At 37.3% G+C, this 20,088-nt stretch overlaps 1 protein-coding gene across 1 annotated transcript in view; it reads left to right on the top strand.

Annotated features, from left to right (window-relative positions):
* The window catches only part of PIEZO2 (piezo type mechanosensitive ion channel component 2), a 316,515-nt gene that overhangs the window by 103,566 nt on the left and 192,861 nt on the right, over window positions 1–20,088 (top strand). Inside the window, exon 3 of the mRNA XM_074847751.1 lies at window positions 10,008–10,133. Coding sequence (XP_074703852.1) covers window positions 10,008–10,133 — 126 coding nt within the window. The remainder of the gene's footprint in view (window positions 1–10,007; window positions 10,134–20,088) is intronic.

The raw sequence follows: 20,088 nt of genomic DNA, 5'->3' as shown, positions 1-20,088 counted from the left end.
AAGGAATTCATTCACCACTTCCCATCAGCAGGCAGTTGTTCACCCATCTCAGGAAAGCAGGACTCCATCACACATAACAGTGACTCGGGAACAAACACTGTAACTCTGAATGTCCCTCCCTTCCTCTGTCTTCCCCCATCTTTTATTGCTGAGTGTGACGCCATGTGGTCTGGGATATCTCTTTGGTCAGTTGGGGTCAGCTGTCCCAGCTGTGTCCCCTCCCAGTTTCTTGTGCACTCCCAGCTACTCGCTGGTGGGGCGGTCTGAGAAGCAGAAAAAGCCTTGACTCTGTGCAATCACTGCTCAGCAATAATGGAAACATCCCTGAGTTATCAACATTGTTTTCCTCACAGATCCAAAACACAGCCCCATACTAGCTATTGTGAAGAAAATTAACTCTGTCCCAGACAAAAGCAGTACATCTACATCCATTTAATTCCACACATGTGTACTAGACAGAATGTAGCAAAGAAGACGAATTCTGTCATTAATATGGGAAAAAAGTATTTTTGTTCTGAACCTGTTGCAGCTGGACTGGGAGATAAATCAAAAGTTACCATCAGCCAGAGCTGGTATATTCCAAGATGATGTTTCTTCCATTCCCATGACAGATCATTTCCTGTAAGAGCTTTTGACAGAAGTTTGCTCTTCTGAAATACTCGCCAGAAGTTTATTGAAAACTGAGTTTGCTGTGTCATCTAAAATAGCCTTATACACATATTCTGTGGTTTCCATGAAGATATTCTAAGATCTGCCAGGCATGGCCAATTTCTATGGTAACTACCTGGGCCATACCTCAGTGTATGGTCCTTACTTAACTGTCTAATTCTCAGCTGCGTTATAGTTTTCACCAATTTGCCAAGTGTGGAAGTCAGATTTACTGGTCTGTGGTTGTCTGACTTCCTGTAATTGATTTTTCTACAGAATTTTACAGAATATGCAACATAGTCTCTTGAGAAGTTTGTATTTTAATTTCTTTAGAAAACCACCTGATTTCGGTGAAAGGATACTGCTAACGTTTATAGAAAGCTATCTGGTCCTCTTCTATTTGCCCATTGGAATAATTTTTTTGAAAGTAATAATATTTTTCTCAGAAAGAAGAAAATTTCATGGCCATGTGGCATACTAGCATCATAGTGTGTTCTTCAAACTCTAGGAAACTTTTAGAACTGAATTTCTTCCATAAATAATTTGCTTTTCCACCTTGTCTTTCTTCTTCCCTGTGCACCTCTGATAAAGAGGGAACGAAACGATGCCCTTGCATGGGTTACCTCAGCTCTATGTAGATGGTGGGGCTTAGCAGTTCAGGTCATTTATATTTTTGAAATGCAAAGCTGAAGTTGCAATGACAACGCATTTCAGCTCAGGAGGTCTTCAACTGGGTCGTGAGCTACATTATGTTGTGCTAGAGTTATTAATGCAAACTCTTCAGAAAGATGTTAAACTCTGCAAGGCTTCTCCTGCCTGAGCCGAGGCAGCCTCTGGAGCTTCTTGGGAAAGTTATGCCAAGAGTAGAAATTCATAGCACAGCTTCCACTGTGAGTTCAGTACACATACTTATGCATGCTTACTCCCGTGTGAAAACATCATGGTGTAGGGTTCGGTTTGCCATAGCTGTATTAGTTTTATTTACATAGCCTTCTGTGTAGCCTTCCCTTCTCCTTCTGCATTGCATCAAATTTGTTTGCTGCTTATGAACATATGTCGGTAGGTATTATTTACCTCCTAGTAAGTACAGCTTTTTTAAAAATGTGTTTCATCTCTGTAGCACATGACCTGCGGTCATCTCCCATTACTTGGGAGTTGTTTGGACTCTCTGTTGTTGAAGGAGCTTAGTCCTGGATAGAATTACCAGCTCTTTATGACCATGAAAGAGAAGTGAGGAAAGTAAGTTGCAAGCACTGCTTCTAACAGATAATAATGGCTGAATTAATTTGAATTCAAAATAATATTTATCTGTTAGTAGCAAACATGGAGAGTCTGGTTCCTCAAGGGAAGTAACTAGAACTCTGTATAAAAAGCCTCAAATCCTCTTGTGAAACATCAGCTGTGGCTTAAAATTGCTTGGTGTTCCTATGCACTAGTATCTGAGATGATATTTATTTCCTGTATTTAGCTTGGTACAGTCACCTGTCAAATTAAGAAGCAGACATCAAGTAGCTGTTGTTTGCTTTGAAAGCTTATGAGTATCATCTGGAAAAAAAATGAATGGTTAAGTTCTGAGTCTTGTCTGACAAAATATTTTGTTAATGAAATGGGTAAATTGCCTGTGTAAACTTGTGAGTCAGAGATTATGACTAGGTTGAACGATGGCATTGTCTATTGATGCAGAGGATACAGCTCAGTTCTAGTAGTATTCTGGGCACGAAAACTTCTAGGAAAAACAGGAAATCCTGCAAGAAGCTAGAGTAAGTAGGCATTTATTATCCTATGCAGCACTTTTTATGTTTTCATTTCTAAATCAGTTGGTTTTTTTTTTAATTACACATAACATTTTTGACTGTGTTTACCCAAGTCTGGTTGGCATTCCTGCACTGTAAGTGTCTATCTCTAAACTGATTTTGTTCCTTTCTTAGAGCTCTATAGTATTTTAAAAAGAGAGAGAAACAGAAAGAGAAATGTAAGGAAATACATAATATATTAAAGAATATAAAGGAACCTGCATTTTACATGCAGATCTACAGCCTGGAACAATGTGTCTTACTTTGCTTTAAAAAGTAATGTAAAATTTTCAGGTAATTATTTATTTTGTGATAAACTGTTACAAATTCTTCTGTTTTTATGATCTAAGAAATAATATAATTTGAAATGCAAAGGAATACATTGTCGTTCAAAAAGTTGCTTGAAATTAAGGAATCATGCCTTTTTTGTAAATTTATTAGAAAATTTTTCTATTGGGCACAGTTGTAGATTGCAGCATTTGGCTGCATATGGGAATAATTGGCATGTTCAGGAAAGAATGGACAAAACTCTTCAAGCATTGGGAAACTTTTGCTGGAAACTCTGCATCTGAAATCTTGTACTTCTCTGTTCTGGATTTCACTGTGGCTGCTTGAGCACATAGCTTTAAACATAGCTAAAAATAATAGCATGAAATCTTGAACTATTGTTTGTGGATGCACATTTTAAGGCTTGGGCCCTGGCAGGTACAGTATAGAGCATGGCATTAGTTAATTGCTGTCTATTTTTGTCTTGATGCTGGAAATCCAGCAAGTGAACTAAGTGGTTTTGTATTTTTTCAGTGGTGATGTCTGCCCACTGTTTAAGGCTCTAGTAAGCTCAAATCCTCTAGGTAGAAGATTATGTTGAAATATAAGATACTCTTTGGGAAAAAAAAAATGCATTTTCTATTAAGCTAAATATAGATGTACTGATAGGTATGCTTACTGTGCAGTGGAAGGATGGCAGTGCTTTCAAGAAAGGAGGAAGTAAGTTTTGGTTTTATTTTGGGTAGAAAATGATAGCACTGTTTTAACCATTAAAATAATTCCTGGCAGCTTCAGGATGATTTAAGCATTATCTTTTTTGAGTCTACTGAAGATGTGTAAGATTTAGTGAATAGGAGCCGATATGCAGTTACTTTACTTGGTGGATCAATGGCTTGCCATTGCACAATATACAGTGTACAAGGCACACCATTATCAAATTTTATTCTTAGCACAGTCCTTCCGAATGATTGCCCTCCTCTATCCCTTGTTCATAGCTTTGTCGCATTGCGTTTCAGCGCTCAAGAGGCCAAAGCTCTAAGCATAGCTCTACTGTGCATGTGGAAATACTACAGATATTTTACATCTAGGAAAGATTGTTTAATAATAGATATAACTGGCACTAGCAGACATTTAGCATCGTTCTTACAGAACCTGAAACTGGAGGGCACTGTCTCTCTTCACCTCCAAAAGTGCACAGGGAAGAGAAGAGTTGAAAACACTGAGGTTATGCCTATCCTGCACACTTGGACATAAGTATACATTGTAAGTGTAAGGAGAAATAGAGAAAATTAGCCTCTGCAGAGCACCGATTTGAACAGTGGATGGTGTAGTGGTATCTAAAAGGGTTTGTCTTCCACTGACTTACAAGCTGTGTGCTTTAAGGCTGGGTCACCACACTGTGTCCATACCCTAGCAGTGAAGCAGTAAGTCTTATTTTATGAACCTTTCATGCAACAGAGAGCTCTTCAGTCCCTGTTCATCTGCTCAAAGATATGCATGTGTTTAAGAGCTCTCTTGGACAGGGCTAAATTGCTTTGTGCCTTGCAAGTTTAACCTCATAGTCATCACTGAAAATCTCAGCTGAATTTAGAACTTGTATTTGAGCCCTTTCTTCATCTTCCATGGTCATTGGGAGGTGTCCTGCTGTGTTAAACATCAACTAATGTACAATAGTACTGGTGAATTCAGGAAATGCATCTGTGTATACATTTAAATATGTCAATCAACATTTGACACTTGTGGCCAAAATGGCAGATGTTCGTGCTGGACGCAGTGGTGACATTTTCATGTTGATTAGCTGGAACCAACTCTATTTTTTATCACCTCTGAAATTTTGGCAGAAGCCAACTTCAAATCAGAACTCTTTTCTTGCATTTATCTTGGTAATTTAGTTGTGATATCTTGAGGGACTTAAATCAGAGCTGACCAAAGGTGGGATTTCATTTATTTGTGAAGTTATGATGTTTCAAGCTTCCATATTTTTCCAAAGGACAGATGTTTTGAATTAAATGTTTTCTAAACTTCCTGCCCCCAGCTTCCCTGATCTACAGGATAGATGATGTTGACAGACTCCTATCTGGAACCATGGAGCAGGAGATTAAAGTCTTGGGACCCTGGTTCCAGCTAGGCTCTGAGGTGATGCTAGGTTTCCTGATGGAAAATCAAGACAATATTTTAAGATCTCTAGCTGAAACAAATTCTGTGGGACTGAGCCTGTCTATGCTGCAGAAGTTTACTGCAACTAAGCCTCATCCCAGAGCTCTTTAGTTTTATGTTTGTCACTTAGTGATGAAGAGGTTTATTAAAAAATAAATCCTGAATGCTGTAATAGAGTATCTTTATTAACTGAAGTGTCTCTAGTTCAGGAGATAAATGCATATTAATAATTATCACTCACTGTATCCTATCAGAGATTATGTGAAGAATGACTTGTCCTTTGGTATTGCATCTGCTGTGATCTGAGTAAGAAGTGAGATGTAAAATAATTTCCAAGCAAAACTGTTGAAGTAGAATTGAAAGTGTTGCAATAGTTTGGGGTACAATGTATGGCTAAAGAGATGTTAGAATTATCCAAAACCCAACTGACTTCAGAAAATGCAACACTAAGGTTACATTTAAAAAAAAATCCCAGTGCAAAGTAATAAAAGCTTCAAATAAGACACCCAAACACTCTTAAATCTACTGTTTAGGTGAAATGACGCAGCATATGTATGATCATGATGAAGGAATTACACTGTTAGAATAGTAAATAGTCTTAAATTAAGTTTTAGAATCCATTATTTTCCTCCTCTTTTTTCCCTTTCCTGATATCATTATGGCATGCAGAATGGATACTGACCATTTGAACTTATCACCTTCTTCATAGAGATACTTAGTACTACTTATTAAAAAATCTGGGTAAATTGTTAGCAGTATTATTAACTTTGTTAGATACTCAACCAATTTTTTGTTGTGCCCCATCCAATAGATCAGAAAGAGAAAAAAAAATAGTGTGGAATGAAAATGCACAATGCAAATATGATGATATGATATGATATGATATGATATGATATGATATGATATGCTCAGCTCTTTGAAATAGCCTAAGGCTCACTGTCAGATTGTATTGTAAAAGCTAATATATGCTATTTTAAAGCAGGTCTCAATGACAATTTGCCATTCAGTTATTTGATGTCCTATTAGCACATCCTTTTGAAAGACACTCTTAGGAAATTCCAGGCATATGAAAAAGTTGAATTCTGTCATACTCTGCTATTTTAGAGAACGGGGTAGCAGTAAAGATCCAGGACTGCCTGTCTAAACATGAATATACTGGTTTTCTTTGTTGGAAACTATGTGAGCAGCAGGCTCCACCTTTGCATACAATCATGATGTAGGCAGTCAGGAGGTGCATGTGTTTGTTGAAGGCAGCAGTCCTAGTCGGGCACATTCAAATAGTTGTACTGAAGTTACATGCCTGTGGCTGTGGGGGGACGTGCCATCACTAATCCAGCTCTTGGCTGGATTACCTTTGAAAAATAAAAAATGGATTCCTCTGCCATGTGTGAAAAGCTTTTGGCCCTCTTGAGTCCAGTTTAGTGCTGCAGCTGGGCTGGAGAGAAAGAGGATAATGAAGCCTTTGCATCCTGACTGGCTTCCTGCAGGCTTGATCGGAGTGGAGAAAGCCCTTTCCCAGGAACATTCTGGAGAGACATGGAGGCTGGAGCAACCTCCCTGTGTGCTTCCAAGACACACCGGGGTATGTTTCTAAAGCCACATGCCAGGTTTTGGTCCCACTGGGTGCCATTAAGAGTGACACACTGCACCATAAAACAAACCCACTTTTCTTAGTCTGTCAGGCCAGTTCTGAGGCAAATCTGCTCTCTCCTTTCCATCCGCCACAGTTTGCTGAAGCTGGTGACACCACACTGGTGTGAGTAAAATCAGAACACAGTGCTCAAGCTACAAACCCAGGTGTTTTGCCAGAAGACTTTTCTTATTTCAGTCTTGATGAACATGCATGAGTCTATACATGTAAATCAAAAATGAAGGAATCAGTGATGTGATTTTTGGTGTGGGCTAGGACGATGTTCTCTTGTGTGTCTGTTCTGTCCACGCAGTTTCCTGAACAACATGTGTTTCCTTCTTTGTGGGACAGTCAGCTTCTGTTCATGTCCCCGAGGACTTTCACGTTAGGGCAACTGAACAGTTAAGGTAAGTTTTAGCAAAAGGATTTTAACTGTGAGTGAATTAGAATAAATAAAAATTAAAGAAGGATGACAAAAATCTTTCTTCCTCATCATAAGAAGCTCTGTTTTATTTCAGGAGTTTAATTTCAGCTGTCTCTTCTCACCGTCTCAGTTCTGTACACATACAGTTAATTTTTCTTTGTGTAATTTAGAACTAAGTTTCCAGTAGAAAGAAAAATATGTAAGTAAAAATACAGTCAAATGAGTTTATCCAAACCTCACTATAAATTGAAACTCATCCCTTATCCAAATCTGTCACTTCTTCCTTGGCATAAATTAAGTATCCAGTAATTCACTGATTTTTAGCACTGCCATTTCTCCCAAGTTGTAGATGTCTCTCCAAAACTTTTGAAATCAGGGGCATAGTATTTCTTACTTTTCTCCAAACACTTGTGTCTGCTTTCTGCTGGCACAGCTGAATGTGGCGCAGGCAAAGGGCTCCTGCTCAGTAGGATCTGATGGTGGTCCTGTCCCACCAATGGCCATGAAGGGAGCAGCCCTTGAAGAATGCTATAACCTGCACTGAAGATGTCTAGCAGCCTTCCAGCTGTGTATTTTCCCTGCCATATTTACCAGTACAGTGAGAGACTATTTATTATCATGGGTGTTAATAGTCCTGTAAAATTTTCCCTAGCTTTGTGCAGAAAGAGATCTTTTTTCAATATTTCAGCATTTCAAGAAATGTATTTTCAACGTTTTCTACAGTTCCTAAAAGGAAGACAATTACAAAAGTTAAGACTTTGTTAAAGAAATGCTTTGTTCAATCTACAATTCAAATATGTTTGTTTTCAAGCTTTAAATAATGAAGTCTAAAATTGAGATATGTTTTGGAGAGATATGGCAATTGAAATATTGAAAGATAGACCCAAGATTTTTAATAGTTTTATTTATTTATGTGGAAACAGTTTGGGGAATAAAGGTACATTGGCTAATTTTTACATTGGCTAATTGTATTGCATTTTTTTTTCTCCTTTGGAGGCTGACTGAAACAATTCTATCAAAAAACTTCCAAATCCACTTCTATATAAAAAATTCAGTGCTCAGTATCTATTGAATTATTAACTCCTGAGCACTGAGGAGACTTTGGGACTCAGAACTTCAGAAATCACCAGACTGTCTTTAAAATCTATACATTTTAACACAGCTGTTAATTCCATGGAACTTGTGTTGTCTAACTGTTTGTCTTCTGCTTTGAGATACATAATTTTTAGTATATTCTGAACATGCAGCTCTCATAATACCATGAGCATGGGATCTGGTAATGCAGGAACAAACCACCAGATATGGAAACTTGCCAAAAAATTGTAAAAGCTAGCAGTCTTGGATTGCATTACATATGACATCACATTTAACAGATGATTTAATAACATGTAGCTTGTCATATATTCATTCTTCTAATGATTTTGAAAATATGAGTTATTTTGTTACTTTGCTATTTATGCTTTTATAGTGCTTAGAAGTTTTTGTCCTAAGCCAGGATACCAGGCCAGCTTCTATAGAAGAGGAACAAAAAATGACCTCTGATCTAAAGAATTTAAAATCTAGTCCTTTTTTTTTGTAATGCTCTGCAGCCCAGGTTGTCTGCGTTCTGTGTGGACTCTGGTGTCTTACCAGTAAAGACTAGTAAATAGGTCATACAAAGCACGTAGCTAGTGAATGTATCTTCTTCAGATCACAGAAATTCATACATAGGCTCACTCTTGCCATTTTTCATTTTGTTTGAATTGCTTAATATCTTTTTTTTTTAAAAAAAAAAAAAGGGAGTTCATTATAGGCATTTGGTATTCAAAATTTGCCGTCAAGATAGTGATCGTATGACAAAAGTTTTGAGTCTGATAGAGTGAGATAGTCTATAACTTTTTCTAAAATTGTTGAGTCATGTTTATCTGATTCTTTGCTTTATAAACTACTATTTGGGCCATCAACAACATGCTTGAACTATAACAAATAGAGAGCAAAAAGCTGATTTACTGGCTAGATACAGAATATGAACTGTTGTCATTTTTCTAGTAGGTGCTCATAACAGACACATGCAGAATAAGTATGAACAAAACAGGCTGTGTGTAGAGTGAATGTTTCTCAGGTGTACTCTGCTAGTTCTACCCTCCATAGCCTTGGCTTCATTTGTAAGCTTGGATAAGCATTCCAGCAAAGATGGTTTTTTTAATCTGTAAGTAAAAAAAAAAGACTCTCAAATGCATGAAGCAGGTGGTGTAAAGTCTAGATATAAAATAGTTTGGAAATAGAACTTTTACTGCAGATAGATGAGGTAGGATGATATTTAGTGTCTTTTATCAGCAATACAACTTAGTCTTGAAGATGCATATTTTCTGAAATACTAATGGTTTACTTTATTTATTCATACCTTGCAAGTTTGGCTGCCTGTGATTAAGCTGAGTGTTTCCTAGAGGATTTATAAGGAATTTTCTAAGTCTTCATCAAACATTTTCTATTGGCTTTTGGCTATATATATCCAATAAATCATAGAGGAACTATGACCAAGTGTATCTGGCAGAAGATTCTTCAGTGTGTACTGAAAATTATTTTCAAAAACTTCTAAAGGAAGAGAAAGAGGGCAGTCTGCAAAAAGCAAAGCATTCATTTGAAAGTATGTCTATACTCCTGAGCCAAACTGAGGTTTTTGTGTTGTTATCCCCCCTTCCATGTAATTTGTTTTGCGAAGAGTAGTTACATTAGCTTTCTCAAGATGGGAAGTATCATCCTTATTTTGTCTTTGTACCAGGTAACGTGGTGATAAGCATCGCGATGTTATTATTGATGTAAAATTGCTATCTGGAGACTTGAGAAACTTTTTTTTTTAATCCTGAAAGTAAAAGGAAATATCAGTAATAACAATCATTGGGGTTTGTGATTAAAGAGTGCTCAAAGACACTATAATTTAACTATGTTTTTTGCTATGATGTTGACCGTTAAGGTACAATCATGAGTAATGTGGAACTGACTTGCAGAAATGGCCTTGGTCAGGATATTTGTACTGGTTTTATACCGAAAACCTTTAAGCAATGTTTAGAAACTCACCAACTGTATGTATGTATATTTTGTCTTTTAGGGCATACAGGACGATTATTAAAATCTCTGTGTTTCACCAGTCTATCATTTCTGCTGCTGCACATCATCTTTCAGATTACAATAAACAGTCTTGAAGCTGGAAAAACTATTGAACCTGGTTTTAACTGTGAGTAAAACCTTTTAGTTTTTATTAGCATTTTAAGTGTCCAAATGCTTCAGTGGTTTGAAAGGTGAAGTGTTGATGAGAAGGCACTTAGCATTGTGCTCCTGTGGGTTTGCAGCTTGCTTCTCTTTCCCAGCTTGTTGCCTTAAGAATTACTGTTAGTAGGGCAAGAAGACGAGATGTGTTTAAGAAATGAGAGAAGTGTGTTAACTATTTTATTCCCACCAGAGATACATTTTCTTTCCGTTTAGCACTGACTGTTGTATGTCTTCATCTTTTAGGCTTTCTCAAAATTCCCTCAGAACCTGAGATGGCTACACGTTTGTATTATTAGATCATAATTCAATGTATTAAGAATAAAATGAAATACAGTAATGAAAACCCCTCTACCCATGTATTATGCCTCTGTCTGATGGAACTCTCTTAAGTTGTTTAATTTAACTTTAAATCTTGACCACAAGATTTCTGTTTCTAAACAGTATTTGTCTCTTTCTTGCCTGTGTTGTATGAGAAGAAGGATTTTCAATTTTTATTTATATGTAAACACTACTTAAAAATATATTGCATGGTATTTTGTTATCTTCCTCTCTCAGGAAACGTTCTTCAATAATTCAGAAGCAAACATTATTATGCAGAAGTTAATTAAAATATCTATCCAGTGATTTGGATATGTAACCTCCAGGTAGAAACTATTTGTACTTGTCTTACAATGCTTATGTTTAACATTTAAACCTGTCAACTCACCTTTGATAAATGTCCATTTAATTTATCACAGAGTATGCTGCTGCCACTTGGGTAAACAGTTGTACTACAATTCAACAGAAGAAACTTTATGTGAAGTAAAGCATTTGACTCAAAGTAACAAAATCCTAAGGAAACTTGGAGTGAGAATTACCATTTCACCTTTAATTCAAACCATTTCTTAAAATAAAAGGCATAATTGTGTTTATGAAATATCAGTTTTAACTGGAATGTCTTGGGCTTTGTTGGTTCACATCAGACCTTCGGAGTATAAAAATATGTTTTCTTTTCTTCAGAAATATATATTATTGATTGACTGATTTGGATTCGTTGCTTTCTTGTACCTGTTTAACATTATTATGACTAAAAATACATGATTTTTACTTAGACTAATTGTGTATGAGAGTTTCTAACTGTCCAAGACAGAGATGCAACCACTGCTTTTTCTTCCTCCTGTGATGGGAACTGGGGTCTACTGTGGAAACTGATTAAAAGAATTACTTCATCCTGAATAGTCCACTTCTGAAGAAACAGAGAGAACGTACTGTTTCTGTCTGTTTATTAGCAGTTGCTGAGTGCAACTGCTTCTATTCTAGCTGCCATTAATAATGTTTTCCTTACTTGGGGCCTCAGAATACAGTGGGTATGGCTGTAGTTGTACATTAAATATGCCTCATATTGCTCTCTGACACTGGCGCCAGTTGACATGAGATGATCCATGTCCTCACCATTAAGCTCTCCTTGCCTCCTGGGTGCAGAGGGTGGGTTGAAGTTGCCTGTTGGAAATGGTATTTGTCCCACAGGAACTCCCAAACTATGCCTGAGTTGTTTGCGAGTGAAGAAGTTGGCCAACCAAAGTTGTTCCGACACTGCTTTAACTGTTTAGCAATATGAAAAATTCAGCTGCTGAATTTCAGTGCCTGAATATGTTTGCAGAGTAAACTGGTACCATTTAGTTTACTGGTATGGTTGTCGTTGGTGGGCTTCAAGTGAAGCTAATGAAGAGGGGAACGTGATACTGGCATTATGGATGCTGGACCCCTGTGGTGCTGAAGGAGAAGTTGAAGAACGTATAGAGACCAGTGTGAATGAAGGGGACAGAAAAGGTCAATGCCTTTGCTAGATCAGGTGATAAGATCAATTATTGTCATTAATGGCACCAGAGTATACATGGTACTGTGAGGAGAAGGTAGGTGAGGAGAAGACAGAATTCCCACTCCAGAAAGTACTTTGGTAATACTTCTGCTTGTAATTATTTGGTGACACAGACCCACTGTATTTCCTGTTTCCCAGCTATATGAATAATGCTTTGCAAAACTGACTACAGCAGGGTGCTAAGCCATAGCTGGAGAAGCGACAGCACTGTGCCCATGACATCTGCACAGTGTTATGATTTCTGCATTTTAGAGTTAGCTGTTAATGTTTATTCAACTCTTTTCACTCAATAAGAAGTACAGAAGTGTAGACTGAAAGACTGGAGTTTTCTGTTTCCCTATACAGGCCTGGATCAACTATTAAAAAAACACTTTTTACAGCTGTTTGTCTTATACTTAAGCCCTGTGTGCCCCACTGGAAATACTCTACGGTCTCTTCTGATGCTTATTGTTAGGAAGTTTTTCTCCCATTAGTCAAAATATCCTGTCTTCCTCCTTCAGTCTGATGTGGAAATGGAGAAAAACTTTCCATTAGTCTTTATGGTTACCTGTTATGTATTTGAAGGCTGCAGTCATGTCTGTCATATGTACTCTTTTCTTTCATTCTCTTCTCTTTACACAGCTTCAATCCCTCCAAACTTTCTTCATACATCATGTTTTCTAGGGAAGAGATTAGTCTAATTCTGTTTTCTCCAGGTGTTCCAGATATTTCTTGAAGTTCAGTGCCCAAAGCTAGGCAATATTTCAGTTGAGAATTTACTAGCACAGATTGAAGTATAACAATTACCCAAGTGTCTGCAAGTGACACTCCCTGTTTATGTATTACTGAACAGTACTTTTTGCAATGGTAGCATTCTCACACTTTGTGATTTGCTGTAATTCACAAATCCTTTTCTGCAGAACAGACCATTTTTTCTAATCCCATATTTATATAGGTGAGTATTCTTACAGTATAATGGAAGTTTATGTTTGCCCATTTTTTTCCAAAATGGTTTTATTTATCAACAGTGTTTTAAATTCTATCTCCCAATTTAGTTGTGGCCCCTCTTACAGGGGCTGTTTGCAAACACCACCTTTAAGCGGTTTTGGATATACTAAAATGTTTGATTTTTCCTTTAAATTTAATCTTTGATTTGATTTTGCTGGAATTGTTATATCTTCCTGAGTTTAAATAAATTAAACCATAGAGTACTGAAGGAGCTAGTGGATGTCATGGCAGGACCCCTCTCAATCATCTACTAAAGGTCTTGGAAGTGTGTGGAGGTCCCTGCTGACTGGAAGCTGGCCAGTGTTATTCCAGTTTACAAGAGGGGCATGAGGGAAGACCCAGGGAACTACAGACCTGTTAGTCTAACCTCAGTTCCTGGAAAAGCTATGGAGAAGATTATACTGGGTACTATTGAAAGACATTTCAAGATTAATGCAACTATCAGGCACAGTCAACATGGGCTTACAAAGTGAAAGTCCTGTTTAACTAATTTGATATCCTTCTGTGATAAGGTCACCCACCTAATGGATGAAGGGAATGAGGTGGATGTAGTTTTTCTGGATTTTAGTAAGGCTTTTGATACTGTTCCTCACAACATCCTTCTGGACAAGTTATCTAACTGTGGGATGAGTGGGTTCATGGTGTGCTGGGTGAAGAACTGGCTGAAGGGCAGGGCTCGAAGTGTTGTGATGACTGGTTACCAGTGGTGTTCCTCAGGGTTCAGTTCTAGGGCCAGTTCTGTTCAATATATTTATCAGCAGTCTGGATGCAGGAGTTGAGTGCACCATTAGCAAGTTTGCTGATGATACCAAACTGGGAGTTGCTGTTGACTCTCTTGAGGGACAAGATGCCTTGCAGAAAGGGATCTAGATGGATTGGAGCATTGGGCAGTGATTAATGGGATGAAATTTGACAAATTCAAGTGCCGGATTCTGCACCTAGGACAGAGTAATGCCAGGCACAAGTATAAATTGGGAGAAGAGTGACTGGAGAGCAGCCCTGCAGAAAGGGATCTGGAGGTGCTGGTTAGGTGCAGGCTTGATATGAGTCAGCAAAATATGAGCACTGGCAGCCCAGAGGGCAAATCTCATCCTGGGGTGCATCAAACAGAGCACAACCAGCCACTCATAAGAGGTGATTATTGCACTGTATTCAGCGTTGGTGCGGCCTCACCTGGAATACTGTGTGCAGTTCTGGGCCCCACAATTTAAGAAGGATGTGAAGGTCCTTGAATGCATCCAGAGGAGGGCAGGAAAGCTGGTGAAAGGACTGGAAGGCATGTCCTGTGAGGAGCAGCTAAGGGCTTGTCTAGTTTGGAGAAGAGGAGGCTGAGGGGTGACGTCATTACCCTCTGCAGCTTCCTGAGGAGTGGAAGTGGAGAGGGTGGTGCTGATCTCTTCTCCCTGGGATCCAGTGATAGGACACATGGGAATGGTTCAAAGCTGCATCCATCAGGGGAGGTTTAGATTGGACATCAGGAAATGTTTATTTACTGAGAGGGTGGTCAAACACTGGAACAGGCTGTCTAGAGAGGTGGTTGATGCCCCAAGCCTGTCAGTGTTTAAGAGACATTGGGACAATGCCCTTAACAACATGCTTTAACTTTTGGTCAGTCCTGAACTGGTCAGGCAGTTGGACTAGATGATTGTTGTAGGTTCCTTCCAACTAAAATATTCTATTTCTTTTCTATTCTATTCTATTCTATTCTATTCTATTCTATTCTATTCTATTCTATTCTATTCTATTCTATTCTATTTCTATATTCTATTTCTATATTCTATTTCTATATTCTATTTCTATATTCTATTTCTATATATTGCCCTCGTGTAAATGAGGTGAGAGTAAGTGCTATAAATGTGCACCTTTGAAGCACTACTTTCTAGGCTGAGTAAAAAGACAATACGAGGAGGAAGAGAAAAAGGCGTAATAGCAGAAAGGACTAAAAAATCCTTGCAATTATTTTGGTTTATGTTTAATTGCTTACTTATGCTGTGATAAACTATGTGAAATTTTCATGTGTTCCTACAGTGATTGTTCCCTCTCTTGCTTTCATTCTGCAGGGAAATTAAAGCTGTTTCTACAGCTCCCTAATTTTCACCTCGGAAATGAATGAATAAACGCTCTAACTTAATTCTGTATTTTTTGGAATTTGTTGCCTTTGTGTAGTTAATAATCTAATTCCTGACAGAGTTTCAGAAATGGGTGAGAGGGTGCTATAGCCTTGTCTTCAAATTCTGTAGGTTAGTTTGTCTCTGTATGTTCAAATGCCAACTTCTGAATCAAAAGATCATTTTCTGGTTTTAGTTTTTCTTTTCACACTGCTGTATTAAAGCCTCTGAAAATATTTTCATTTTGGTAATAGAAACACTTGAAAAATGTTTAAATTAGAGGTGTGATACAGACTATCACCTCTTAAACCTTATACAGTTATAGTTTCATTTTGGAAATGAAGAACAACCATCCCTTTATCTTTTAAATCTAGAAGCAGTTTAATTTGAGCCATCTGCAAGAGCAAAGCAGACATGTAGAATTTCAGGCTCAGTTTAAAATACTCTGCTTTTATCCTGGACTTCTTTTATTCAAAATCAGCTGATAGATAGTGTTTAGGATAAGTAAGTCCAGGAATTAACTTGGGGTTTTTTTCATCCCCTTCCTCTTTTAGAGCTCATATACCTTCTCTTTCAGGATGGATGCAAAATGCTACAGCACTCTATAAATTTTACAGGAGACCTATGTTGGCAGGCTGATAGAGGTGTTTAAAAATGTTTAGCCAACAGAACATTGTTGTTTCTTCAGAGCCTTGTGAGTATTGCCTAGCACTAATAAAACTGTTGTTAGTACTCCTTATTTAGCTTAATGAAAGATTTCTGGTTAGGCACAGCTGCATTGTATGGAACTAACACTGAATACCTCCCAGATAGTTTCTTTTTAAAATCAGGGTTCATACAGGAAAGAAAAAGAATGAATACAGAAAGGGTGAGCTGGGCTAATCTTAAGCCATCAAGAGCTATGTAATCAGTCATGTTTCACTGATGATATCTCCATATAACACAGAATTGGATTTTGAGATGTAGTAGTAATACAATTTAATTATTATATTTGAACTTCTGATAGAATAAAATTCTGATTATTAGATTAGGTAACGTCTTTTGAGTATAGAATCTGTGACACAGGCAATTGGAAATTAGATCACAAGGTAATATAGAGTCGTATTCTTCAGTATGCATGCTATAGTTCTTTCCTAGGACTAATTTTAAACACTTAAAAATGGCATTTCCACCAGCAGGAATGTTTTCCACAATGTTCATTTTAAACTTTACTTCCAATAAATTAGTGCAATTATTCCTCTTCACACTACTGCTCTGTAAGTGTATCCTCCTCTTGTGTTTAGTCAGACTGCAATTTCTTTTTCTTTTAGTTGTAGTGGTGTACATCCATTTTTTATTTTATGCTGACTCTACCATCTCGGTCTTGAATTCTGCAAATGGTTCTACTGAAATGCTTGTTCTTTCAGAACAGTATTTTAGTTCATGAGAAATGCAACTAAGAATAGTTCAACTCTTCAGTAATTAAGTTTGTATTCAATGTTTGTTAGGATACCAAAAGGGGCATTTAAGGTATTTCTGGATATTTTTCTTATACATCAAATAACAGAACTGATGGAGCTGAAATAGATACCTTGAAATCCTTCTACAGACTTTTTATGAATCTCTTCATTTGTTTGCTGTGTATAGTTTGAGTGCTTTATTTACAAAATGGTTATGTGAAGAAAAAGGGAGAATAGGCTTAAAGCACCAAGTTGCTTAGATAGCTTCTCTGTTAGATCATGGGAACTAAATTCAGATACTTCTCTGTCCCCAGTATGCTGTGGTGAATGTCAAACAAATGCATGCCACCATTGTGGAATCATAATAACTTTCTGCTTTAGATAAATTTTGAAATTATTTCTTGGCTAAAAGATCATCCTGTGTTTGCATTACTACCAGCGTGCCCTTGAGGGTTTGGGTTATATTAGGAAGCAGTAATACCCAGTACAAATAAATTAGGTTTCACCATTTATTGAAAGCTCAGACTCAGGACTGCAGCTGACCTTTTGTAGGAATGAATAATTACTTTTTCCTATATACCTGGTGAGATTTCATGTCTTTTATACCCTCCTGAGCTTGTTTTTAAGGTTGCGCTGGTTTTGAAAAGTACTGCATCTGTAAAGGCCTTTGTATTTCTAGTTGGATTTATTAACCCATTAGAAATAAAGATGCTTTTTTTACTTATAAAGGAGCAAAAGATTAAGAGAGTTCATACAGAGTTTCATATTTCTGTTTCAAAGATGGGTGGTGGATGCATGCAGGTCTTTCAAATACCATGACTTACTGGCCCAACTCCTGCCTGGAGTCTGAGCATATCTCATGGGCTCTTGTGAGCTGTTTGGACACATCATTTCACAAAAAGCTGCCTTGAAAACAAATATTTTGAAAATATTAAAAATTTGAAATACTATTTCATGAAACAAATATTCTGATAATTTCCTGACCATGAATTGTCTTGATAATTTTAACAATTTTAATTTCCAAAATGTTAATTCATATGAAATTAAATTAATCCAAATGGCACTAAGAAAACTAGTAAGTTTATATAAGAAGCTTCTGCTTCTGAGCAGAAGTCATAGCAAAGTAAATGTTTCACTTTAATACTGAAAAAGTCACTATGTCCTCTGGAATGGTTTTTGTTTACCAAAACCAAAGGTAACAGTTCCCCACATTAAACAGGCACTCTGCCCCACTCAGGCAGTTGCATCCCAGGCAAACCAGCTCATTCTCCCCTAATGAACGCATCCATTTCTCACTGACTGGGCAGACACTCAACATGCCTTCCAAACAACTGGTTTAGCTGCAAAGATGTGAGATATTCAGTCACCTTCATCGTATGTGTAACATAGTCTTCCTTTTCTGTTTAATGAAATCTTCATTTCAACATTCAAGTGTCTACCTCAAATCTGAGCCCTTCTTTTGACCTCATACCTGCATTTTGTCACATTTCTTTATTCTGAGATGTGTGTTTAGTCTCTTTAGCAATTGCCTTGGGCTGTTATAGTTGAAACTAAAATGGATGTCATCTGTAAACTGCTTATCTCAGTTTGAAAATGTATGTTTAAAAGCAAACCTTTATTCCATTAGAAGTGGGCATTATCTTGCAGAACATCTGCATTTTAATCATTTTTGTGTGTCATCTCAAAGATTATAATTGTGGCCAAAGTCTGAGTAAAAAAAAATGCCTTTAAATGTTTCAGAAACAGTTCATTCTGTTATCACAGAAGTTGTCAGATTGTGCTTGTGTGATGTTGATATGCATGATAAGAAGAGAAGATTCAGAAAAGAACTCTTGTTTCAAGAACAATTTTGGAATATCCAGTATAGCAAATTTTTGGGGGGGTGAAACAACCAGCTGTAGTACTGCAGAAGAGTCAGAATAACCTTTCATTGAGGGGATATATATGTTGAACTCGGCATTGTCTAAGCCTGTGATGTCTACTACAGCAAACACAGTACAAATTTACAGTGTTAGATGTTTAACTAGACCAGTTCCAGAGTGGTGATTGGAAAAAAATTAAATGCTAATATTTTAATAGAAGAGATTGTACAGATTCTGCATGTTCTCCGGCACCCACGTAAGACTGACAATACTAAATCCCATAATATAAAAGTCTAGTTTTAATTGAATTCAGATACCTATGTATTTTTGAAGTTCTGAGCTACAGTCTTTAATGATTATTAAATCAGTACAGACAGCTAGTTACCTGGAAAGACGTTTTGATCATTTTTTATGAGACATCAGCTAATTCACATGTTCTGGCTTTGTAATATATCCTCACCAAGCTATCTGAAGCTTTGCGGCTTGTATTATTAGCAAATACTAAAGGCTGAGCGTATGAGAAGCTGAAAATGTTTCCAGAATGCAGGTTAATATAACTATAAAAATGAAAGGGACCTGTGAAAACTACTGTTCTTTATTCAGAGTCAATATATGGATTTTGTCCTTTTTATCCCAAGCAGTAGGACTATCTGTTCCTGGTACTTCCATCTGCCCAGTGCCATGTGGATTAAAAAAAACCCCTGCCTTGATTTAGCTTGTGAACTCCCCTGAGAAGGGGTTTTTCCTGTTTTGTGGTTTGTAATGTAAGACCTGCAGCAGGAGTCGGCTGTATGACTTGGGGCTTATGGAGAATAATGAGAATAGGATTTCTCAGAGCTTCCCTCTTATCAGCGACTATCCCTGCAGAATAATGAGCTTAAAAGCAATGAATAACCATTTATCCAAATCTCCACTGAGAGAGAAAATTCTATAGAGATTAGCACAAGTAGTGCACATACAGATTGCAGTAGAGCATTCATAGCTGAAGCTCCTGTCATACTACTTCACATGGCAAGTACCTCTGAAAACCTAACAAATGACAGGAAGGCAGGAGACATGATGTTAAGAAAAAACAAAAAAGTGTCGTTCCTATAACTCTTTGGTTTCATAGAATGCTGTTTCTTGCATAGGTGATATGCAACATCTGAGTCATAAAATATATAAAAAGGAATTTCTCTGTAGAGTCAAGGAGAACTTGGGACTAAAAAGAATGCTTAGCCATCAAAATCGCTGAAAGACCAGGCTGTGGTGTGCAAATGTGGTCATTATACAATGTCCTAGAAAGGTGTGTGATTGTAGAGTATTACCAATGACCGTTTCTGACTGTCACTTCAGTGTTTCCAAGAGTCAAGAATGTACAGCATATGGAACACATCCTGCGATAAACTTTTAATCAAAGGTGTTAGCATGCTTTGTTTTGTCTCACCAGAAACTTGCAACAATAGTTTATTCTGCACATGAAAGTTAATTTTCCTTTAATTCGGTACACATTGAATGTCCACATTTCTTCAACACTTTTAGTGCAACTTTACGCAGCCAGGAAATTTATGATTGGGGAAACAGAAGCATCTGTAATTGCTTCTTAGGCATGTATGATAAGCCCTGCTTAATTTCCTGCTGAGTGTTACTGCCTAGCAGTTCAGAGAGTTGGTGTTCATTGTACTTA

The sequence above is a fragment of the Strix aluco genome, chromosome 1, assembly GCF_031877795.1.
Source record: "Strix aluco isolate bStrAlu1 chromosome 1, bStrAlu1.hap1, whole genome shotgun sequence".
In the NCBI taxonomy this organism is placed as follows: Eukaryota; Metazoa; Chordata; class Aves; order Strigiformes; family Strigidae; genus Strix; species Strix aluco.
This window is presented reverse-complemented; position numbering and strand designations above follow the sequence as displayed.